This window comes from Trematomus bernacchii, unplaced genomic scaffold (assembly GCF_902827165.1).
Source record: "Trematomus bernacchii unplaced genomic scaffold, fTreBer1.1, whole genome shotgun sequence".
Taxonomy (NCBI): domain Eukaryota; kingdom Metazoa; phylum Chordata; class Actinopteri; order Perciformes; family Nototheniidae; genus Trematomus; species Trematomus bernacchii.
In genome coordinates, this window is record NW_022987313.1 from 6,036,711 (window position 1) to 6,063,405 (window position 26,695).

The 26,695-nt window shown below is 40.0% G+C and overlaps 1 protein-coding gene and 1 long non-coding RNA gene across 2 annotated transcripts in view; one reads left to right on the forward strand and one right to left on the reverse strand.

Moving 5' to 3' along the window:
- stac (SH3 and cysteine rich domain) overlaps positions 1-15,373 on the forward strand; it is a 30,567-nt gene extending 15,194 nt beyond the window's left edge. The window contains 6 exon segments of the mRNA XM_034126135.1: positions 67-148; positions 1,320-1,387; positions 3,931-4,028; positions 11,719-11,770; positions 12,319-12,456; positions 14,158-15,373. Coding sequence (XP_033982026.1) covers positions 67-148; positions 1,320-1,387; positions 3,931-4,028; positions 11,719-11,770; positions 12,319-12,456; positions 14,158-14,256 — 537 coding nt within the window. The 3' untranslated portion in view covers positions 14,257-15,373.
- Positions 15,374-18,766: 3,393 nt separating this feature from the next.
- On the reverse strand, positions 18,767-19,732 carry LOC117479068. The gene is made up of 3 exons (XR_004555525.1): positions 19,663-19,732; positions 19,450-19,570; positions 18,767-19,055 (listed from the first exon to the last, which is right to left on the reverse strand). It is a non-coding gene; the product is annotated as an uncharacterized LOC117479068 (long non-coding RNA).
- Between the last annotated feature and the right edge of the window lie 6,963 nt (positions 19,733-26,695).

Consider the following 26,695-nt stretch of genomic DNA (forward strand, 5'->3'; position numbering starts at 1 on the left):
TCTCCTCAGAATCTTCTGTTAATATATCTCCCTATCTCTAATCTGTTTTATCTTTTCTTTCTGCAGACCAGTGACTTGGATAATGTTCCAGAGGAAGTGGTGGCTCACAGCAGCAGGCAGGAGCTGTCGAGAAAACACAGCGATGATGGTGAGTATCTGTTGTGGTACACTGATTACATCTGAATTACAGCCATGCAGTGACACAGGGTAAACACATGCTCTCCCACCAAGAGAGTCTGAGAAGGTTGCGACGTCAAATTGTCCTCCGTTGAACCATGAAATAAGCTTTTCTTTGCTCCTTTTGTTGTGTTTCCTAACTCTGACCCGGCTATAGAGTATCCTGTAGAAAAACATTAGGACCTCTCTTTTTCTTGGTCTGCATTGTGTGTAGCTCTTTATTTAAAAGTGCCTGGGTTTTTCAGCTGCACAATAGTCTATGCAGTGAAGGTCAAGGCACTGACCCGTCACAATCTGGAGCGTTCACTGGAGCAGGGAAGGAAAGGACGACAAGGTAAATGCTCAAGCCAACCAAGGTGGCCCTTTCCTTTAGAGATTACCACCTGACCCTACTAAAGAATAAATGATGTTCTGAGCCAGGGTCACCTTTGGGCCATGACACTGCTCTGCTTTCTTGAACGTGCTTTAGTTCATGGAAAAATAAAACTATAAACTATCTTTGAATAGATAGTTTGAAAATGTGTGAACCACAGAAGAAAACACAAGGCAGACATGATTGCAGTCACAATTTCTCATAATTAAACTTAAAGGTGGGGTAGGTAAGTTTGAGAAACCGGCTCGAGATACACTTTTTGTTATATTCCATGGAATGCTCTTAACATCCCGATAGCAATGAATATCTTAAGTGCTTTGAAAAAAAATCCATAAAAAAATGTCATCTGTGGAAGCTGTAGTACTGTAAAAAGCACGACCAATCATTTTAGCCGGCCCGGCTAAAATAACTGGATGGCCTACCTGCCTGTCAGCCTTCCATCTGTGCACAAACTTATCTCATGCCCTCATTGGTCATGTGCGCGTTCGTGTGTGTTGGAGGAGGGGCTCTGTAAGGAAGTAGCAGATTTCTTCCGGCTGTGTATTTTCAAATTCTAGCGATCTCAAGCTGGTTTCTCCAAAATTACCTACCCCACCTTTAATGTATAATATCTTCCATGTTTCTGGTAAGGTTTTAAACTATTCCTAGTATGTATTTTTGGTGTCCAACATATAATCTTTTAGACATTGCAGCCTTTACTAGCATTGTAGAATTCAATCTAACTTCTTGGATTCATTTGATTTAATTTAGTCTTTATTTTTTTATACAGTTTTCACAGTAATCGAGAACGGAAATGAGCATTACCTCCAGCCAGAGAGAAGTCCTGACGACTTGCCGGTAAGAAACACATCCATTTAATCTTTGTACATGCTGTATTACAGATTTAATGCACAATATGTGTTTAGAGGAATTGCAAGCGAAACAGTCTGGTCATCACAGTGATTGCTATTCTGGGACTCACAGTCAGTACAGTAATGAGTATTATTGGTGCAGTCTGTCAACCTCTGAGAACAGACTTTGTTACTGACCAGTGCCTGAACTCTTCATGGTCACTCTGAGAACTGATACCCAGCCAGTCGGTTCTGCCTCCAATAAGCTCGCTGCTCTTTGCCCCTCGCCTCCATCGTCACTGCTCGATTTCCCAGGACTCTGAGGGAAAACTTCTCTTCCTGCTGTAACAAATCAAACCGGAGCTGACAAGAGCACTGGCCTGAACTGATAGAGAGAAGCTTTGAAGTCATGTAACGTCTCAATCTGCAGCTCTGTGTTTCTGGTATTATTTTCTACACCGTAGATGCAGTGATGATGTTGCACAATTCATGCTGGTGGTGGGAGAAAAAGGTTAAACCTCTCTGAATATCTTGGCACCTCCTGCAGAGTAACCATGAATATTTCATGGGCAGATTTCTAAGCGGCTCTATCTAAAGTGTTTTGGAGAGGTGCTTTCAGTATCAATGTTCTTTGTGCACTTTTTCTATGTGCAGCAATCTATCACGTTTACTTTTATAGTTTAACATGTTTATCTCTGTTGTCAACAATGGAAAAAGCCACACAGATACTTGGACAAACACAAAAATGAACAAATAACCATACATGGGAAATAAAACAGTACACATGCAGACACCTATCCTCTCTGCAATACAATATGCCAGCCGTCCATCTTCGGGGAAGAGACTTGAAGTACATTGTGCTGTGTTATCAGACTGGACCGAGCACAGCTGGCAGCCGGCTGTGTGTCCGTCCGCAGACCGCTCCATTAGCTCGGGCTGGAGGACGGACAGATGGAGGCTCTGCAGGGTAATGAGCAGGGAAAAACGCTCCAAAACTGCCTCTCCGCCAGCGATGAAACCTCCAATTTGAGATGAGAGACACACACAGGATCCCCATCTGTTCACACTTTCCAGGTTTTGTGTTAAACTACCCAAGATCAATTGACATTCAAATTGCCATGGCTCATTTTTGCGTGGATTCTTTGTTTGGGAAGTTTGCTTGTGTTATAGGTGGAGCTTTTTCTGTTTATTTGAGGCAGCTTTTGTTCATTAAAGTGTAAAACGTGTTACCTCCAATAGCCAAACGTATCTTACTTGGATTAATCTAAATGAAATTAGCCCCTTAAAGCTGCGCATATCGATATTTTTATAAAACAATGGATCAAATAAACATCTATAGCAACTAGTAAGTACATAATGGAGCATTTAGGTGCTATACTGTATAGCAACATGTTCGAGCAAAACAGTGCAAGATGGAGAGTAAATGTTGCTGTGTTTGCTGGACATGTAAACAGGCAGCTGTTGGCTGACATGTGCAACATAAAAAGTTTATAAGGTGATAATATGTTAAAGTTGTATTCACAGGTTGTTAAACTACACCCAATTGGCTAAAAAACAATCAGTAACTGTGGATCTAAAGAAATTCCTGCTGTTCTTCCATTTCATTGTTTTACTTTTTTCCTAAATGCAGCCTTTCTGTCTATTACTCAGTTTCAAAGGAGGCTGTTATTTCAACCTGCTCAACCCGATGCACTGTTCCAGGCTCCCAAAGCATCGAGAGCCTCTCTAGGCCAGTGAGCGGCTCTTATTTAGCTGTAATGGATTGCCACTACTTGACGCTGTTGTTTTCACCCAGAGGCCACAGAGGCAATTTGCCTTGTGGCTGCAGTTAACTCGACTCATCCATCACACACATTGCCAGTCCTCATGGACGATGCTCGAGGAGCCCCAAAAGACCAGGAACACTTCTCCTCATTGAAGACACAGCGCCACAAAGATGGCAAATTCTTCCACTGTCTTTCAAAAACAGCCATTAGTGTGTCTTAAAAAGTCATTCTCATTTATTTTGGCTAAGTTTCCCTGTGGAAATTATGCAGTAGCTAGTTATCATTTGGAAGGATTTCAGGGACACAGCACGCCGGATAGGTATTGGTGATGAATCAAGAAGACGCCCACCAGGAGCAGGTGTGAAGAGCACCAGTGTGGCGCCGCGTCTCCCCGCTAATTGTGCTAACACTTCTCTGACAACTTCCTCTCCACCCACAACCCTCTCCTGTTTTAACGTCCTGAGTGTTCATGGAAACGTGATCCTGCTTCTCCCACTCGTGTTGACGGTGGATTAAAGGAACAGATTGCAGAACAACTCAAGCGGCTCCCCAGTCTATCAGTGTTCAGTAAACAAGGGCTTCTCCTGCCTATGTGAATGCCAAAATACTATTTTAAGAAGCGAGAAAAGTGACAATAGAAAATATGGTGTTGCATTGTATTTTTGTGACTATGAGCTTTGTTTAACTTGTCAGCTATGTTTTCCTTTTTCCTCAGACTTCTTGACAACCAAATCTGTTTATGTGTTCATGTGTTTTTCTGTGTGTGTGTCTGTGTGTTATCTAGTTGGAGCAGATCCACCTACAACAAGATGTCCTTAAGCTCAACACCTATGTGGCCTTGTTCAGCTTTACTCCCCAAGACAGCCATGACCTGGAGATGAGGTTAGTTTACTAAATCACTCGCTGTCAGTAGATGAAATATAGCTGACTTACTCTGACATGCTCACAGTGATCTTTTTTAAAACATGTTTCGCTCTTCAAAATGTCCTTAACTAAGGAGAAAACAAAGTATACAGAAAGGCTGAGACATTTCCTGTGTTATCAAATCATAAATTTGATGAAACCTTCTGAAGGAGAAAGATTAAATCTACCTCTGTTTCATTCATACACACGCGTATATACACACTTGATCAATGAAAGAGATCTCTTTCAGATTGATTTATTGACTACTGTTGCCTTTTGTATGTTGAGAAACATAATTGTGGCACACATACTGCCATGTGAGTCTGCAAAACAAACAAAAAACAGTGACATGCAATCGTAGCGTACTGTATGCCTGAGGGCAGTCGTACAGTGAAAGGACTTGGCACACGATCACAAACACAAAGTACACTGTTTTCTGCTGCATGTCAATATTCATCAGTTTTTTCATGCCAGGACATTCAATGTTCTGTCTATTAGTGTGTCTGTGTTTCTTCCCTGTATCTTATATAATCACTCCATTGAGAGCAATAGGAGTAAAAAAAAACACAAGAATAGATTTAGAAAATAAACTGATTAGCTTTTTTTTTGAAGGTAAGGGTCCTCAAAGATTTCTTTCTCTGGAGTGGCCTCATTAATAAAACATGTGTTTTTGCCATGAGGGTCTATTAATATCAGTCAATCTCATGTCTTCATGAATTTATCCTGAGAGTCTTTTGAAATGTCATTTTTATTATATTATACACCAAGAAGTTCACCCAGATTTTCCCCAGAACTGTAGTAGTCAAAACCAATACTATTAGTTGAAATCAGTCCTATTCCATACCAAGGTAAAAAACAGAAAAACAAATATATGATTTGACAAAAATGCTTTGGTATTTTCATTTTTGTAGTATAAGCTGTTTTACATTGCTGTGAAAACATATATTTTAAACATCTTTATTTACAGTATGATCTACTTTACCATGACTTTTTCATGACATACTACACTATCACTTGTTTTTACATCATCATTTTTTCCTCAATTCTCAATAAAAATATTGAATCATATATTTACATTTTAAATGTTTGCATTTTTATTGATTGCAGTAACACGTTAAATAAAAACACTAGGGTCAAATCAAACCCATATCAATGTTACAGGGCTGACACATACTAAAACATTAACATTCACACCTAAGGACAATTTCACATCACCAATTTATGTTTTTTTTGCATAATCATTATATAGCGGGAGTAAACCGGAGTTCCCGGAGAAAACCCTGGTGGCACAGGCTGAAGTATTTGAAGGTCCTGTGGTCATCCTGCACGCTTGGTGGTTGTTTCTGAAGACTGCTGATTTTATGTGACCCCAATATCAGTCTCACCATTCTCAGATGGGTCGCTGAGAGGATCCCACATTGCATCTGAAAGATCCAGGGTGCAGATGTCCATCATCTCAAAGGCCTCTGATGCATGAGGGTTGGAATACATGTTATCTTCTAGGTGAACCATTGTTACAAAGCTGTGTTCTAGTGCTTGTCCGGGCGTAATCCTAGTCTGCCCATCCAGATTGAACAACGCATTTAAGAGGTCTGAGAATGCCATCTTGTCTTCGCGCATAACATCTGACAATGTAATATTTTCTTCAGGTGTATCATAGTCATGTTCCTCTGGCTTCTCCATTACTGCAACTGTCAAATCTTTAACATCATCAAAATACCAACTTGTATATTCTGGCTCGACATCATACACCATCTTGTACTGAGATGGCGTCATTAGCTCCCATCCTGGAGTCAAGCCCCTTCCCTTGATAAAATACTGTGAAGTGTTTATCCCAGAATCTAGCAGGTGTTTTTTTGGCTGTCCAAGGAGCTGGCAAATAGCTCTCATCTGGTCGTATGTAGAGTTTTGAGGGAAAAAGTCGGTATTAAAATACAATGAACCCAGGAGACATCCCAGTGACCACATGTCGATGGCTTCAGTTATAGGGAGACCCAAGGTCACCTCTGGAGCTCTCAAAGGAATAGGTTGCATTTCCATACCAATCTTTGCTTTGGAAGCTGGGATGGCCAAACCGAAGTCAATTAATTTAATCCTGAAGGGCTGAGACTTGTGGTTAACAAGCATGACATTGTCCGGTTTCAGGTCTGTATGAATAATGCCAATTCCCTTCAGGGCTTCAAAAGCTACGAGTAGCTGTTGTGTGATAGGGCGGATTTCGTTCAGGGAAAATGGTTCCTGCATCTGCGAATAAAGGTCCCAAATGCTCATGTCCAGCATTTCAAAGGATAGGCAATACTTGTCTTGGAACATGAAATTATCCATGTATCTCACTAAGTTATTCTTATCTGGGTCAAGTCCCTTGATTTTTTGAAGCATTCTCACTTCATCATTTGCATCTCCTCCGTCTTCGAGGATCTTGATTGCCGTTGTTTCAGATGTTTTCAAATTAACACACTTGGCAACTTTTCCAAAATTCCCTTCTCCTACAAAGTCCAATAAAATGAAGCGTGTGGAACTGCTGTAAAGTATTGTGGGATTTTGTGCCTGAAGTGGTGCGGGTGCTGACTCGTTGTTGTGGGGTTCAGGATTGCAGGGGTCTGGCTGAGAGGTTGTGTCATTGGTAGGTCTCTCAGTGTTTGATTTGTCAGCACATCGGGAACTCTCAGGTGGTGCGGGTGCTGACTCGTTGTTGTGGTGGTCAGGATTGCAGTGGTCTGCCTGAGAGGTTGTGTCATTGGTAGGTCTCTCAGTGTTTGAATTGGCAGCACATCGGGAACTCTCAGGGGGTGAGTCACCGTCAGTTGCCTTCATGTCAGTTTCAGGGTCGCTGAGAGGATCCCACATTGCATCTGAAAGATCCAGGGTGCAGATGTCCATCATCTCAAAGGCCTCTGATGCATGAGGGTTGGAATACATGTTATCTTCTAGGTGAACCATTGTTACAAAGCTGTGTTCTAGGGCTTGTCCGGGCGTAATCCTAGTCTGACCATCCAGATTGAACAACGCATTTAAGAGGTCTGAGAATGCCATCTTGTCTTCGCGCATAACATCTGACAATGTAATATTTTCTTCAGTTGTATCATAGTCATGTTCCTCTGGCTTCTCCATTACTGCAACTGTCAAATCTTTAACATCATCAAAATACCAACTTGTATATTCTGGCTCGACATCATACACCATCTTGTACTGAGATGGCGTCATTAGCTCCCATCCTGGAGTCAAGCCCCTTCCCTTGATAAAATACTGTGAAGTGTTTATCCCAGAATCTAGCAGGTGTTTTTTTGGCTGTCCAAGGAGCTGGCAAATAGCTCTCATCTGGTCGTATGTAGAGTTTTGAGGGAAAAAGTCGGTATTAAAATACAATGAACCCAGGAGACATCCCAGTGACCACATGTCGATGGCTTCAGTTATAGGGAGACCCAAGGTCACCTCTGGAGCTCTGAAAGGAATAGGTTGCATTTCCATACCAATCTTTGCTTCGGAAGCTGTGATGGCCAAACCGAAGTCAATTAATTTAATCCTGAAGGGCTGAGACTTGTGGTTAACAAGCATGACATTGTCTGGTTTCAGGTCTGTATGAATAATGCCAATTCCCTTCAGGGCTTCAAAAGCTACAAGTAGCTGTTGTGTGATAGGGCGGATTTCGTTCAGGGTAAATGGTTCCTGCATCTGCGAATAAAGGTCCCAAATGCTCATGTCCAGCATTTCAAAGGATAGGCAATACTTGTCTTGGAACATGAAATTATCCATGTATCTCACTATGTTATTCTTATCTGGGTCAAGTCCCTTGATTTTTTGAAGCATTCTCACTTCATCATTTGCATCTCCTCCGTCTTCGAGGATCTTGATTGCCGTTGTTTCAGATGTTTTCAAATTAACACACTTGGCAACTTTTCCAAAAACCCCTTCTCCTACAAATTCCAATAAAATGAAGCGTGTGGAACTGCTTTGGAGTATTGTGAGATCAGGCCCATCCTTATCTGATTTTGAGCAACTCATTTTTCCTGTAAGATGTCCCAGCAGAGCAGATTTAAAGTTGGACTGTCTTCTTCCTGAGGTTATAACAATATGAAAGTGTCTGAATCCCTGAGTTCTTACTAAGGTTTGATCTTCAAAGTGAATGATGACATCATACAGTTCCGTAACCGAGCCACAAGTTGATGATGTCATCGTAAGGATGTCATCATGCTTTGCTGATGTCATAATTCTAAATCTATATCTTTCACTTGTTTTTGCTCCAAGCTTTTTGTTTTGCCATTCATCTCTTTCACTGTGATGTTATCAATGACTAATTCTGATATCTGCTTGTTTGACTTCCTATGGCACTAGCAACTTATTAACCAATTAGCTTCATTACAGTCCATACTATAACGTTATGACAAACTATACTGAATTTCATGATATGCCTATGACATTCTTTACTATGAAATTGTTATTGTGACATACAATGACAAGTTGTATGACATAATATTACTTGTTACACGATATGGCTTTTTTTACAAGATACTATGCTGTGGTGTTTTTTTAATAAAATATTATACTATGAGGTTTTTCATAACAAACTATGCCCTTTTATGACTATGTACTTTTGTATGAAGTTTGCCATATGCTCTGACATTTTTGATGACATACTGATATACTGTATGGTTCGTCATATTATGGTATGTCATGAAAGAAACCTTATAAAAATGAAAAAACATATGTTAAGGAAAGTTTCACAACCTGCGATGCACGTCCACTGTCTAATGTTGCAGATCAGCCTTACATCTCTCTCTCGTCACAACAAAACAAACACAAGATATGAACCGAGAATTTGGAAAATCGTTACACCGCACGAACAATATTTTATCTTGTACAAGGACTTAATTTATTCCATTATAGTACTTATACACATACTAGTGCATATATGAATTCATACTAGTGCAATATTTACATTCATATTAATGCAAGTAAGTACTCAAGTAAGCACAATTACATTTATTTATTAATTTAACTAATATTCATACAGAAGAACCTGTGTGTGTGCAATGACAATAAAGGTTTTCAATTTTCTTCAAAAATGATGACATTTGTAATGGCCAAAATGTATAATTTAACACATATATTGGAGAGAAAACAACACAAATTGCTTTTCAGACAAACCAATGAAAAGGATAGACCTTTAAAATAAAAATTTGAATTTCATCAACCAGGCTCCTGAGAGCCACTGACCTGCATGTAATATCTCCCGACTATAACACACCTGATTCAAATTACCTGCTCGTTATCAAGCAGCTGAAGCTTGTCAAGGTGTTTGATAACGAGCAGATCATTCATATCAGGTTTGCTTCATGATCACAGTTTGTGTCCACTTTATGAGGACATGAGCTATATACACGCTAATTTCGACTATTTAGTAGTCTGGTGTCCAGAGAAATATTGTATACACTTTGTTTGTAGCATGAACTTGGGAAACTGTCAAAAGGTTGATGTGTGTTCCAACATTTAACCATGTTTAACTGCTGAACACACCATTAGGAGCGTTTATAACAGCAGACATTATAACTTGTGATAGTAGGAAAAGCACAGGTGTTAGGAACGATACTGACAATGCCCCTGCTCTGTTCACGTCGCAGTGAAAGTTGAGTCAAAGCAGCTAAGTTCAGCCTTCAATTGCATTATTCACAGTTGTGCATTTTTCTACTGTGACAAGTCAAAATGTCTGCTGTGAAAAAGGCCTATTTAAAAGTCACATTGGGTGTTTTGGCTTAGCAGTTAATTGAAAACACCTGATCATTGTCAGTGAAGTGTTTTAAGCTGTTGAAAGCTGTGCAGCTGCAGTTCTCCATGATTCAGTCGGATTACTCTGAATGACAATAACATCAAATCAATGTGAAAGGAGTCGCTCATAGTGACAAACCTACACAGAATTATAAGCTGGATCTGCAGCTGCTCTTGGCTTTATAGTGACTTTTTAACTTATTGTTTAACTCTCCACTCCTCAACTTAACTCTTTTTGTCCACTGTACTGCACATTTTTGGACTAACAATCATTATGTGAACATAAACATGACTCCAAATTAAATTAAAAATGTTGCTCTGAAACTGCGGGATGTGTAAATTAAAAACCTTGCTAACAATTTAGTCGTAACTTGTTTTCATTGCCCACGAGTGGCTAAAGAACTGTTGATGCAGGTTTAAAGTAGAAACAGCTGAATACCGGTATGTGTTGTCTGTCTAATTATCTCAAATACAATCTGAAACACAGGCTCCAGATTGTATCTAATTTCTTAACCATGATTGATAGGGCCTCGTCAGTGACATACTTTGTAAAGACCCTCAGGAAGAGAGCATTTATCATGAGCAGTCCTTCAGCCTAAGTATCCATTTGCTCTTGATCCCCACAGGTATTCTGTTAGGATTTAAGAGGTGCACTTGTTCTCTCTCACACACGTTGAGAAAATACTTCAATCGTTAGGCGTGATTTAAAATTCATTGGAAATAAAATGATCTTGCACTCCCTGTCCCCCTACACCATTGGCAAGCTTTGTTTTAAATATATTCTCTTATGAGAGCCTATTTCTCCTCTGGGTTTTGCTGCAGACAGTAATCAATACATCAAAGTTAAAATGGAGGAAAAAGTGGAATATTTAATCAGAAGATTCAGTTTTCATTTTAAGTGAGAAAATCAGGTTTGTGACTATTTTCAGTTGGCCCCACATGCTCTGATTACATGATTACCTTCCACTGTGTGGTGATTGTAATCATGAACATTTATACATTGCTAGAATACAGAATTAGATAACCCACTCCTCAGCCTTTATGTTATTTAAAGGACAATGATCTCAGCAAACCTTTATTTTAAGTGGTTTTGAAACACAGCACTCAAAAGAGATGCTCACAAGGTACGTTTCCTGTTATTCTTTAAGAAACAACAGGTGTACTTTGTTTTCACCCTAGAAGGTTTTATAACACCGGGTGCTATGCTGTTTCTCACCTGCAATAAACTGTGTTTTTCTGAGTCATGGCGAGCATTACAGAGCACAGCCAGTGTTGTAACTGAACCACAAGGAGAAGAAAATGGGGAAATTACGTAAGCCAACATTTGGCTCAACTGTGCTGGCCCTTTTGATTTTTATTGATCAAATTTAGCCAACGGCTTGGAAGAGATGTTTGTAATTATGGCACATGCGGTAAAATGATTAATGTGTTTACTGGACAAAGAACAATTACTTACAGCAAACAGGATTAAGGTGCATCTGGAAAAACCCCACAAACACCTTCATCTGCTTGGCTATACAAGAGGGCCTGTCAGAGAGATCAAGGTGCAGCTTCTCTCATTGTTGACAGATACAATAACTTGTAGGTGCTGTCTGATTCACCCTGTTGAACTGAACAGCAGATATGAAGGGGGCCATGACAACAGTGGAAGATTCACTTCTAAACAATCACAAAACGTATTATACAAAGAGTCAACAATTTCTCATAGAAATAAAATAGAACAGGATTCTCGTTTCTAGCCAGTGAACTTTTATATTGTTAGCTAAATGACTACTGATGTGGTTATTATTACTTACTTTGTAAAGGGGATTTCTGTCACTATACATAGATTCATCAAACCATGAAGATAAGAGGAGGAAAACGTTCCCTTTTTCAGTATTTTTGTCTTTTGTGCTCTCTATTGCAGCGCAGGAGACAGAATCTTAGTGGCTGACGACTCGAATGATGACTGGTGGAAGGTAGGTTCAAAACCAACTCATAACACCATTATGAATAGTGACAAGTCATCTTAAACATTTTCTTTGTTTATATTATAATGAACCTTCAAACATTAAAAGTTAACGGAGGCAGTTTTGAACGGTTTACATGAAATGTGGATAATCCACAAAGCACCAAAATGCCCAAATAAGAAGTGGAGCTCTAAATTATAGGAGCGAGGCAACAGGCTGCCTCGAGACACAACTGCACGACAGACACATTGGGTAGACAAAAGGGTGAAAACGTGACTGTACAGAGGCAGCCTGCTACCACCAGACCATGAAGAAACTCATCACGCATTTGAACTCTGCTGCTGTTTTCTACCGGCTGTAGATAAACAGAGACATCTGGTCAGTTTGTTATAGATACTGTTGTTACACATGCACAGTACAATGTTTAGGTACTGAAGGTGAGCGTAGCGTATCCTCTTTATATCTATGAACCAGGTGTATAGGTAGAAAGTAATGTACTGTACTGTGTTTTAAGGATTTTATCTAACGACTGGTTTATTTTCCATATATTTCTTCAGGGGGTTATTGAGGACAGGATCGGTTACTTCCCGGCGGCCTATGTTCATCAGGCTGGGATTGAGGACCAAGTGTTCAGGTGTAACAGGACGTTCATCGGCTGTAAGGAACAAGGACAGATCACCTTAAAGGAGGGACAGGTACTGTACACACCTACTGTATAAACCTTATGATGATGATGATGATAGGCTGATTATCGACATGTTAAGTGTAAAGTCTTAACATAAATACAGGCTGTCGAGGATGTCCCTTCTAAAATAGAGTGTTTATTTATATCCTTCATTATCCTGCCCTGTAATTATGGCCTGCTTTATCTTCTGCATCTGCAACTCTCCGTGTTATATTTATTCTATTTTCTTGTTCTGGGTTTTGACATAGTAGTAGATAGTGCTTCACGACAGCAAAATAAAACAAAATGCAAGAATGATAGTAAAAATATGAAAATTATAAATAAACATCTTGCAAAAGGAATACACCAAAATAAGATAATAAATGAATAGCATTGATTATAAGCCAAACACAAATGTTTTATTATGCAGAGGTACATTCTTAAAACTGCCAGATAAATACCCATCAATCAAACGTATAACAGGCTAGATAGCTCAGTTCATATGTATTTTTTTGGGGAAAAAAAACATTTACAAACTGTAACAGTGGGATTGTTGTTAAGGTCAATTGCCTGCCTTTAGAGCCACAACAACACAAACCACATTATTAATTAACGAAACATCAGCAGTCTTGATCACATGAACGTCCTTGTCATTATGGGTTAGGGGAGCCTTCAGGGTGAATATTTAAACTTCCACATTCTACCTGGGTGTAATTCATGATCACACTCCTGCCAATAGAGCTCATCAGATTCACATCATCCAGCAGCTCTTTAGCCATCTTATTACCATCCTGCAGCCCACGTTGCCCCTTACTCTTCCCTTCACCTATAACCTGAAAAGCTTGACTGGAGTTTGCTGAAAGGATCCTTCGTCGGAGTAACCATTAGATTATCATGTTGGTATAATGGCTCTACTTAGGTCATGCCCCTTTTTTCCCACAATGCTTTCCAGGACATGTTGGGATTTTAAGTAAAGAACCCCCAGTGGAGATGAAACCGCCGATAAAACGAGTAGAGTCTGTGACCCGCTGCCTTCCTTTTCCGTTGACACAAAACCCAGGGGAAGGTTTTGGAGCGTACTAAAAGCCAGTATGCAGATACAATGTGTTCTAATCTATCAAGAGGCTCATTCAGGGCATCTAATAATTATAGCAATATTATAAACAAGCACAACTCCATCATCATCTTTAAAAATAGGTTGCGTTTGTAAATTGTCCCTTTGAGCTGGACCATACAGATTGAGTGATATGAGACATAAAAACAGAGATAAGATCAAATGAAAATTGAAGTTTTGTTGATTATGTTTAGACTAGACGACATGTGGGCGCTTTATTGTTCATACATACAAATCTTTATTGACTATTAGATTAGCAAAAGACCATAAAGCATGTAGTTGTAGAAGAGTTCAACATGAAAACTGACAGGTTATCAAAGTAGATGCATGCCTAACCTAAAACATGAGAAACAGCCTACAGTAGGAGCCAAAAAAAGACAACAGGGCTATCTGTACACTTGTTGCCATAATATGTATGTCTAGTCTTGCCCCAGTGTGTTTTTATTTAGTATGAACTTGGCACTTCCACTTTAAAGTCTATATGTATCGACCTCACGTCAGTATCAGATATTGTGTCCTACCATCTGTTACTAACATCGATCAAATGTTTTATTGTATGTTTGACTGCACTGGTTATGTTCAATTTCTATTAAAGTAAATGTTCATTATTTGCCTCAGATCTGTGTGAGCAGTGAGGGCGAACACAGCGGCTTCATCAGAGTGGCGAGTGGAAAGAAGAGAGGCTTCGTGCCCTACGATGTTCTGGAAATCATATGAGACAAGCACTCGGAGACAGAAAGAGAGAGACTGAGACAACCAAGAGGAGGAGGAAACTAAAACTGCCAAATGGCTCAGAGAAACCAGGGAGAGACTTTGCCTCGTCAGACGTTTTGATGTTAAAGTGATACTGGTTTTGTGAATGAAGACTCTGCTTTGTTGTGGGTCAGAGTCTCCGTACCTTCTTCCCTCTAACACAGAGCTAGATGCTAAAGTAGACATTATAGTGTGTTTGCTAAACAGAAGCCCTCTGTTTCACTGGATTTGATTTAATTTATAAAGCTGATTGAAGTGTTTCTGTTCCCCTTAGTTTGATTTTGCCACAAACGGTTTGTTTTTAAAAATGGAAACTCCCGTCTGGCTGTTTAAGCCAAAGAAAAGGAAACAAACACAAAGCACATCCAATGGCATTCCTCTTACAAATAGTTTAGTTTCTCATGCTTTGACATCATGTTGCGGGCAAAAGTTTAGCTTTTAATCCAAGGATTTGAAGTTTGTAATAAATGGCTGATTATTTTGGATGACAAAATGCCAGATGTCAGAAGGCAATGGAAAATTGTATCACAGTAAACCTACTTCGGAATCTTTTTTTTCAACTTGCCATATAACTTCCAAACTACAGTGACAGTCCTAAGGTAGAAGGTGATTCACAACAAAGAGATTTGAGAGTATTTTCAGAGGAATTTGTCACAATCAAAGACTTCAGAAATGCTCAGTGGTCTTTTCAAAATATCGCCCTCATATTCCCCAGATTTCAAATGTCTGACTCATTGCATTTCCTGAATTACTCAATGGTGACGGTAATATGCATTTTTTATTTATCGTTAAAATCAGAACCCTTATTTAAAATCTGTGTTCCACTAGAAAACAAACTTGTTATTTACGAATGTTTACCTTTTAAATTGTTTCCATGCTTTGGGATCCATTTGACTGATCTTTTAAGGCTTGTCTTTAATTAAATTATTTCTCTTTTTGGTGATTCTGAGAGGTGTTACATCATAGTAGATATAGTATATCTCTTAAAGGTTGTTCTGCACTAAAACGTGGCTTTATTGAATATCCTGTAAATACTGTACATACAAAATAAAAAAATATTCTTTATCACAACAAACCAAAAGTGGATTCTGATCATTTTGTGGTGTCTTACATGTATGACTTCTTTCTGTACCCAGGAGTTATTACATTGAATTCCCTATAAAAACATAAGCCTAATATTTCACATATTTAAAATCATTTCCGTCATGCTTCGAATATCTCTCTTGTCCATGAATAAGAATCGGTAAAAGCCTCATTTGCTCAAGTGGGCCCAAAAAAATTATGCAACATGCAAATATGTATTTTATGATGTGATCTTTGCCAGTGAAAACAACTGGATTGTGACTCAGTTATTCACAGAGTGCAAAGAACCAAATTCATTTTCACAGCGCGAGAAGCAGTAGACTAGATTATTAAAAATCGTTTAATTTTAACTAATGACTTTCATGCCAGCATTGACGAAAAGCCAACATTGACGAAAAGTCAACCGTGTTAGTCATAGTAATATGTTTTATATGTTTCTTTGTATTGGTTAAGTTCAATTGTGAGTCCACATTTCAAAGAAAAATGTTCATAATTTTATAACAATTCTAATTCCCTCCGCTGCTAAGTACTGTGATAAGGCTAAAAGTGATTAAAAAAAAAGAAGTAGATAATTAGAGATTGTTTGGCCACTATATTTAAGCTGTATAGTTGCAGCTCATTGTAAGAGTGTCACAGTGGGCTATGTAGTGAAAACAGAGTATTTGGCTTAGTTTTTTTACTTCATTAAGTAAAAATATGTATTAATAACAAACCTTAACTGTAAACTGATGTTTCATTTGATCATGATTTACCCCCATTTGATGTGCCGGACCATCTGACCAGACTATCTGCACGGTCCACCATGAGGGACTGCTTCAGACGTCAGACCTCAGAGGCTTCAGCAGCTCCATTTAGCATCTGCCTGCATGTTTAAATTGTCTCTGGAAGCCTAAGTATAGAAGTGGAGACACTCACAGACACTTAATGACTGCCCATTTTCCTGTAGTGTGTCTGTGTGATGACACACAACCGGCGTCACTGCAGGATACCGACGAGACTCTAGCTCCACCTGTTGGTTTGTTAGAGTAGCAGCAACATCCAGCAACTGGGTTGAACTGACTGAGCTGTATTCACACCGTGTCTCAAATGAGTGGCACACTTTTACCTTGGTCCACCATTCATATTAAGCTCTCTTACAAAAAACAAATCAGAAAATGCTCAACTTAAAGCTGTACTATATTAATGTTTTGAACAATGGTTTAAATTAATATGTTTGAGTGTAAGAACATTATGATTGTTTGTTAAAAATGGATTATTATCACACAACGCAGTTTCGCTCGGCTCTACAGAGCTTTATGGCATCACTTTGTTTTGTTTTTTTGCTGCCGTTTTGGTACACTTTCTCAACTCTTGTGTCATTTTGAGATGCAGCAAAGAACAGATTTCAGTAAAAAAAAAAAAAACCTGTAGCCTACAATACCTGCTCATCACCAAACACCAGAAAGACACAGTTAACAACTACTGGTACAGATGGTGGAGTGTTTAGTATAGCCATTACCCTTCAGGAGTAGGAGAGACCAAAGCAAGAGTCCAACTAATGTTGCCCTGTGGATGCTACAACTCAATTTATAAGAAAGCACATCAAAAATCAATAAATGCCAAATTAAGTAACATGATGAAGGAACTTTGGGGGTTTATACGTTTTTAAGGTACATGGGTTACATTCCCATAGGTAAAAAAGACTCACAGTACATATCTATCTACCTATTCAAACAATTAGGTCCTACTTTCTTTTTTTACATGTTTCATGTTGTGCGTGCAAAGGAGTTGGCAGATGAACTGCGGGTGTTAAATATGGTCTCAGTAGTTGTGAAGCAGGAAGGGGATAGTGCTCGATTCAGTCTCACAATAAGAAAGGTGTAAAAACAGGTCACATATTATTGGAAGGGTTAACACTCATTCGACATAGTGTTCTTTATATTGCAGCTTCTTGGGTTTTTCTTTTCTTTTTTTGTTATTTTCTTTTTCACTAGCAGGAACCACGCCAAAACAGTGTGATGTTTGTACGTTTATTGAAGTAACATGTGAATGATATGAGGGGGGTGAAGGGATGTTCTGGGAGGACGAGCTGTGGTCCGTGCAGTGGGAGACTCAGAGTGGGGATGGAGACAAGCAGTGGCCGGAAGTTTTGCCGGATATAAATAGGGGTGGCCGTGGTTCGAGGCGGAGTTTTAGGCGTGGCCATGCTCCTGAACCTATGTTAAAGGTCCCATGTCATGCTTTTCCGGTTATTACCCGTCCCCTTGTGTGTTATGAAGGTTTTTATGCATGTAAACGGTCTGCAGAGTCAAAAACCCTCAAAGTACACCCTGTAGGGAGTAAAACTCTAACACAGAAAAGACCTCCCCAAAACTCCTCGTTGGAGATTAGATTTCTCATTTTCTTCCTGGGTACTGTGACGTGTGAATACCCAGAGGCCACACCCTCTGCCAGCCTTTCACGAAACAAAGCTTCCCAAACCTTTCAGCGATTCATGCCGGATATGTACAGCGTAGGGCACTGAAGAACGATGCTGTTCCTACTTTGTTTGGACCAGCGGGAGATTCGGGTACACAACCTGTAAGTATTCATTGTTGTTTGTGTATTTATGATGTTTAAAACAAACAAGGTATCTACCACGACTGTTTAAATGGGTAAACGTTTTTCGGGCTACTAAGTTGGGATCGCGGAGAAATGCTCTCCACAGACCCATTCTCACAGCGTTATAAACCTTTTTCTTACTCAATATCAAGCCACACTCATTGTTTTTACTTCGGCTGTGAGTGTTTGTGTGTGCTCAGGATGAGTTTCGCTTGTTCTCGCTGTATCGCCGAGAGGCTCGTTGCTGCGATCTGCTGCGAGGAGCGGACAGGCTTCCGCTCCTCGCAGCAGATCGCAGCAACGAGCCTCTCAACGTCCCGACCAATCAGAGCACACTGGGCTCACAGGGAGGGGGGGGCAGGAGCTCCAACAAGCTGTTTAGGACAGAGAGTGAATACCGGTGAATACACATACTTTACAGAGATGCTGTATGAGAAACCAATGTGAGTTTGGAAAATTGCACAATATAAATCTATTTTAGTAGACCTCAACAATGGAATTATGATCAGTAGAAATGGCCATGACATGGGACCTTTAACAATTTAACCTCATTTATTGTTTTTTTCCAGAAAAAGAAAAACATACATATATACATAACAACACAGCCTGCTAAATGTATGAGCCCACTGTGCTCTGATTGGTCAGCTCGCCCACTCTGTTCTGATTAGTCAACCACCGTTACAGCCAAACCTCAGTGTTTATGTGTTACAATGGCGTTAGCAACCAGTAATGACAAACAGATGAGAATGCTGCGTGGGGTCTGGGTGCCGTGTTGGCGGGACGTTGCGGGGCTTGCTGCTCCGCCCTTTGAGGCTCGAGGAGCGGACAGTGTGAGGTGGATTACTGGTGTTGTTTCGTGGTTGCTGCGTGGGGTCTGCATGCCATGCCAGCGGACACCGCAGAGCTCAGCCTGAGCACCGCGGTGTCCACTGGCATGGCACTTGGTCTATATCCAGCATCCAGGGAAACACAGCGGGAAATCCACCTCACACTGTCCGCTCCGGTAGCCTCTGTAGAGCCTGCACTCTACAGAGGGTGTGCCTATTGTTCTATAGCTGTGTGGCAATTGGTCCATTTGGACTTAGTGACGTCAATAGGCCCTGGAAGAAAAAAATTGAAAAATAAAAATCTACAACGAGGCGTTCTGGGGCAGCATAGACACATATTTTCTGTGTTAGAGTTTTACTCGCTACAGGGTGTACTTTGAGGGTTTGTGACTTTGCAGACCGTTTATATGCAGAAAAAGTTACATAACACACTACATATTTTCACTACAGTAAAACATTGTCAAAGAGTGCATCCCCCAAAAACATTTCCTGCTTGTAACTAAGCCTTACTTTGACAAATATGTAATATGTAAAAATGTTTGCTGTAATAAATTACTTCGGTCTGACAAATTAAAGGTCCCTGTAAGTTTATATTTCTACTAAATTGACCTGATATGAAAAAACACAAAATAACAGAAACATCTCTGACTGTTTTTTAAAATCTTACATGGGTATCTCACAATGTGCTGCTGTGAGCACAAAGTCCCCTCTCACCAGGGCCCCCCCCCACAATTGTGGCGTCCTCGGACTTGCAGCGAGGCCTCCAACAATATAAGAACCATCAGCCCCTGAAATACAACATCACAATTCATTAATCGCCTGTGCTTATCCAAATTGCTCTCAGTTGGCAGTCAATGCTGATTTATATGTCTCATCTTACCATTAAAGAGGAAGAGCAGCAGTAGTAGGGAGCTGGTTCCCATGGTCTCTGCTCAAATCCACACCTTCCACTAATATATAATATAAAGGTCTTGTCATTTTTAGAGAAGTAAAGATATTACTTAGTTTGTGGTCTTTATTGCTTCAGTGTGTTTGCTAACAGTCTGTTGACTTTTCGTAAAAGGATGGTTGGATTACAAAACACGTGTAACTTGCATGTTCAAAACAGGCTTTCATAATAGATGCAAGAAACTTTTAGTGTTAAAGACAACGGCCATATTGAGGCCCACAACGCTTTAAGGGTTAGAACTGCTGTATGTGTCACAGTGTACAAGATTACAATTGAATGTCAACGTTGTTTAGCAAAGGTGGACATTTTGAAAAAAAAGCTACGAATAGACGTTTCCTGGTTCCACCCCTGGCACATTGCAGCCTCTGTCAGAAGTGTGTGTGTGTGTGTGTGTGTGTGTGTGTGTGTGTGTGTGTGTGTGTGTGTGTGTGTGTGTGTGTGTGTGTGTGTGTGTGTGTGTGTGTGTGTGTGTGTGTGTGTGTGTGTGTGTGTGTGTGTGTGTGTGTGTGTGTGTGTGTGTGTGACGCTCCATGTTGGCATGTTTTGTTTTAATGGGCAATTTGGTTGGTAGACTAGTAAAATGCAACTGTAAGATACCCATATTCATTAAAGTGACAGAGACAAAAGCGTGTGTGTGTGTGTGTGTGTGTCGAGAATTTTTACAAACTTTATTTTAATATTAGTGCTTAGATTTAACTCTTGCAAATTGTTGAAAGAATTATTTATCTTTCCTCTTTTCACTAGTTTACATCACATGTATGTGAACAAGAGCTTTATTGAAGAAATAATGTGGTTTAGCGTAATGCAACACATGGTAGACAGAAACGCTCTGCTCTAACATGTAACTGAGTTCCTCAGTTATGTTGAAAATATTTTCAAGTTCACCTGTTGAAACTGCAGTAAATGTCAATCAGGGTTCATACACTTTTTTACAAATGATTTTCAATGACTTCTCCATGACTTCTCCATGACCTTTACCTCATTTTCCATGACCAAATAAATTACGGTACCACTGAAAATGGTTTATTTTAACATGGAACAGGAAAAAATACAAAACAAATCAAATAGTAGGCTTAGTAGCTTCTACAGGCTAAAGCAACTAAAATCTCTCACCAGCAAAATACCTCGTCAGTTAAATGCCATTTTACGTTTCATTACTATACGATACAGTATTTATTATCATTATAGTATTACTATTTTGGCGATTAGATAAAATATAAATTATATTTGATGCAACTTTAGTTAAAGGGGACCTATCATGCAAAATGCACTTTTGTACGTCTTTTATATATGAATATGTGTCCCCGGTGTTCCAGGGAACTCACCAAGTGCAGAAAACACAACCCTCTCTATTTTCCTCCATACCCAAATCTCTAAAAAAGGGGCTGCAACGGATCTGATACAGATCCAGATTTGAACACTTCTATGACGTCACAGAAGTGGCGCTACGGCTATTGGGCCAACTCTCCACCTATCAGGGGAATGTGGGGTTGGGCCACGGCCGGCCATTGTCGCTCGAAAGCGCTGGAGACGCTGTAGTACATATGCCAGGCCTGTAAGTGGCGCTGTAGTCTGCCACAAAAGCAGCGAAGAAGACTTCCCGCCCATAGTTACCATGGTTACCCTTCTGTTTATTCTCCGCTGTGGCTTTTTTTCTCCCTCCCCGAGGCAAGCGTTTGCTCCCGCTGCTTTAATTCAATGCAAGGCAAGCACTGTAATTCTCTCCGGTTAGTCCACCAGCAGATGACAAACACCCACCTCTCCGCCTCTTCCAAGGAACGAGGGGACCGTGCGGCAGAGTTTCAGTTTCAGTTTCTTTCGCCGGTCAAGATGTCCGTTAAAGTTAAATCTTCCGGGACAAAATTAGAAAAGTGCCGGTCAAAGGTCTTCTTTGTTATTTATTGAGCTTTAAAACAAATGAATAACGTCTCTATATAATAAAACACGGAGGACGGAGATCTCTTTTTCTCCCCCTCTTCTGACAGCCCAGCAGCTGATCAGAGCACGGCTACCCTCTCCTGCAGGGGGGCGTGGTCAGCAGAATCAGACCCGTAGACAGCAAACGAAATGAGGCATGGCTAAAATGCATGATCTGTTTGGTATTTTGAAAACAGAAACTTATAAATATACCTTATATAGGTATGGCCCTACAATATATCATTTAAATATAGCATGATAGGTCCACTTTAAATTGCCATGACTTTTCCAAAACTTTGGGAAAAATATTGTTTTCCAAAACTTTTCCAGGGCCTGGAATTAGCTTTTTGGATTTCCATGACTTTTCCAGGTTTTTAATGACCGTAAGAACCCTGGTCAATATAAATACATAAAATATAATATTACGAATACTATCATTCACAACCTTTTCTCTCTCCTGAATGGTCATTCTCCATAATGTACGAGATTTACCAATAGTAGGACTGTTTCATTTTTAATCTATTATATTACATTATCTTATTTATAGTCTAATGGGATGGCATTCATATCTTGGAACCTGGAATAGTTTATTAGCGATGTCATAGGACCTTCACTATGGTTTGCTGAGGTTATATAGCTTCATTGAGCTATCTAGAACATCAACATGTTATATATATTATATTTATATATTTAAAATATTTAAAATAACTTATTTATTTCCTGTTAGGTTAAAACGCAAGTTAATTTATTTATTTCATTGTTTTTAACACACTTCTTCTGTTAATCCCCTTGTATGAGTGTCTTGGCTGACCTGCTGCTCTGACTAAGCAGCTCAATAAATAAATATCTGCCTGCACAATCCAATCTGTTTAATTGAATGAAAGAGAAAACGATATTTGAGAAACATTTTTAATATTGCCATTGCATTAAAGAGCAAACACTCAGTGACTAAGACACATCCTTTCCTACCAAATACAATACAAGTGTGCTGAAGCAAAGCTTTTTGAAATATTGTTACATTTCTTTCTAACATTTCTTCGCTTCAATACAGCGGTTGATGGCTACTAGTCCGCCCCTCAACAGCACTATGCCAATTATGGGATGTCATCATATGCCGTTTCCATGGCAACGCATCCCTCGCCAAAAAACACAATGTTGTCTTAAATCAATGGAAAAGGTTCCAAACGGCACCACACTTCAGATGACAGTTAATGGTCCGGCCCTCAACAGCTCTACGCCAATTATGGGATGTCATCATATGCCGTTTCCATGGCAACGCATCCTTCGCCATAAAACACAATGTTGTCTTAACTCAATGGAAAAGGTTCCAAACTGCACCAGACTTCAGATGACAGTTAATGGTCCGGCCCTCAACAGCTCTACGCCAATTCTGGGATGTCATCATATGCCGTTTCCATGGCAACGCATCCCTCGCCATTAAACACGGTGTTGCTGTAAATCCAATGGCCACAGTCCCATCGTCCCCCAATCTTCACTTTTATATCACCGGTCCATGCCTCAACAGCTCTACGTGAAATCTGAGATCTCACCGTATGCCGTTTCCATGGCAACACATCCCTCGCCAAAAAAAACGATGTTTCCGTTACTCCTATGAAAATCATCCAAATGGCACCAGACTTCAGATGATGGCTAATGGTCTGGCCCTCAACAGCTCTACGCCAATTATGGGATGTCATCATATGCCGTTTCCATGGCAACGCATCCCTCGCCAAAAAACACAATGTTGTCTTAAGTCAATGGAAAATGATCCAAACTGCACCACACTTCAGATGACAGTTAATGGTCCGGCCCTCAACAGCTCTACGCCAATTATGGGATGTCATCATATGCCGTTGCCATGGGGACAGATCCCTCGCCATGAAACACAGTGTTGTCATAACTCGATGGAAAATGGTCCAAACTGCACCAGACTTCAGATGACAGTTAATGGTCCGGCCCTCAACACCTCAATATGACAATAGTGAGTTTTTCTCAAAAGCTGTTGCCATGGCAACGTATCCCTCGCCGTTAAGCACAATATTGCTATAACTCCTGTGTAAATGGTAAAAAAGTGTTCAAATTTCCCATGTGTGCTAACCGTCAAGCCCTCCACACATATATGTGTCAGTTATGAGATATCGTCAAATGTCGTTGCTATGGTAACAAAATGGTCGCCGTGAAACACGGTTTTCTCATAACTCCAGTCAACATGCTCCAAACGGCCCAAAACTTCACAGGTTTGATAACGATGCAGCCCTCAACACATCTAGGAGTATTATGGGGTGTCATCAAATGCCGTTGCCATGGCGACAGATCACTCGCCATCAAACACAATGTTTATGATACTGCTGTAACTCGTACGTATGTATGTACGTTGTCCGATCGGCCTGAAACTTCTCACGTTTGCCAACGGCCGAGTCCTCGAGACACCTACACACACACCTTGACGTGCGGACAACAGCCTGCGGAGCGTCGAAGACCCGCTCAACGCTGCTTGCAGCTTTAATTATCATTGTTATCCACTGGACCCCATCCAGCTACTTGGCACTTTTCTTTTAAATCCTTTTCAGGGTCTTGAAGTTGATTTTTTTCTGGTAGATCTTCTGGTTTTTTGGAATTTATCTTGAGACGAATAAAATCAAAAAGCAGTTTTTCAAAACACAGTCTTACTCTACATTATATGTCAGGTACAAATTGGTTTGTTGGAGCACATGAGTCACTTAAATAAAGGTTATTGCGAGCAGTATTACAGTAAATCAACGTTTTTTTTGTTGTGCTGTGCAAATATTATAAGCAGGAATATTTATTACTATTTGCTTCCCCCCGTTTATTTACATTTACCCCCACTGAATTAAACTCAGTTGTTTAATTTTCTTCAAACCAAGGGACTACTGGGATGAATAAACTTACTTCAATGAGCATGATGTCAGTCCCAATTCCAGGTGGGGGTTTGCATGTGGATTCAATGTGTTCTTTTATTTTATTGCCAGGTTTGCTGAGATGTTGTGTGCCGAGAACAACCATTACTTTTCCTTTTTTATCACTGAAAAATACATCAGTGAGAGGTTATTGTTGTATTTTGTAAAGTTGTGACAACACAGAACAAATGAAACATGCTTTTTACATCAAATAACAAAACGTTAGCTAGAAAAGGAGTAGTAACTTACAATTTACACCCCCCATGGGTGACAACAAATTGTTTGCTGACAAGGAATCCTCCGCATATGTGTTCATCGTCTTCCTGCACCGATACCAGTGACGTGCGGTGAGGTTCATGGCTGGTGAGGCACTGACTCTTTCAGAGTCAGATTTACAAATATTATAGCCTATTTTGACCTTAATCGAAATATTCTGTTATTTTCAAAAGCTTTTTTAGTCTGATGCTATGATTAATTTTAAACAGACCGATCAACAAAAGGATACCCAAAATCTAAATATTGGATTGTTCTTTCTAAGTAAGATCCCATTTTCATTACAGTTGTGGTCTTACCTTGACTTGAAGATGAATATAAGTCCATGCTATCCTTCTGGACAACAATCTCTATTACTGTTTTGTAAAAGTCCTCCTTATCTTCCTGTAGTTTAAAAAGTCTAGTTTGTTGTTTGCGGTAGAATAACAGTAGCAACAAGAACCTGTGGGCTCACGTGCGCCCCCTTCAGTGCGGCAGAGGTTATGGCTGCCTCCCCTGGTGCTTTTTTCATTGCAGTTGTACGATGAGACCAGCGAGCCTAAATATCATATATACGTGAAATAAGTTATTTAGAGACTATGGATGGCGAGGATAAATGTAATAAAGGGATCTACAAACATTACATTGGTGACCTACAGTGAGATGGGAACAGGCATGCGCTTAGGGCCCACTTTCCAGCCAGTTTCTGTGGAGTGACGCATTCTGAATTGAGGCAGAGCTCATCTGTGCCTCACCTCACCCCACAGTAAATGGCTTGAGCGCGCTCACAAAATAAGTGGCCGCGCTAAATTAGTGCCCGCGCTCCAGCAAGTTACTGTGGGCTTACGTGAGGCAGTGCTCGTGCCTGCCTCACTTCTCATCGCTCCTGTAGCGGAGCTCGGCAAATTTGCTGATTTTGACTATAAAATGCGATTGGAATCATACAGAAATCACATTTACACAAGATCAGTGGAGACATTTTATTATTATTATTATTTAGTTTTTCTTTAATTGAAATTCCGTTACATTGGAAGGCTCTGCCTCCCCTGCCTCCACTGACTGCACGTCGCTGACCGATACCATATACTTCATCAAAGTATCATTGGCAATTTCCCCATTTATGATTTTACTTCCAAGTACTGTAATCATATGAATAAAATAACAAAGAGTTAAAACTAGTTATTATCTAATTTTCAGGATGAAGAAAAGTCATCAGAGCAATTTACCGTTTTGATCTTGGCATGCCAGAAGAAAAAGAAGCAGAATCTTGTAGAGCCCACGCATCGTGGCGACAGGTTGATCAGCCCGCTGTCAAGTGGAACTTTTTTACTGCAGAATTCGAACTACACAATATGATTGCCATCTATTTATCTTCACTTCCAAGCACATCCTGCGGGAGATGTTATTTTGCAACATTGCAAAGAACATACATCATGTAAATACTATGTGTTAGGACATACATTTATAAATTCCTCCTCTTCCTCCATGTCACTCCCCATCCATTTTCACAAAGATCTTTTATAAACATATTACTTGCATCATTTCCTGTGTCAGTGTGGCGATGCAGTTGTTTTGACATGTGTATAATTTCAAATGTATTTCTTAATTTGTTCAGCTTTATTTCTATTGATATTGGCACAAAATAAATACTTTAACATGTAAATGGCAGGGGTTATTTACATACAAGTTGTTTTTTAGTATTGTGGATTTGGACCAAATTGTAAGTAAAGGTTATGCATTAATGTCCTTTACCCACCCGAACGGGCCCCCCTCAGTCGGACGGCCAAAAGGCAAACCTGCATCCTGCAACATTGCTGCCGTTAGTGAAACTGGCAGGCTGCGTCCAGTAACCAGGACTTTCCCACAAGCATATGTAG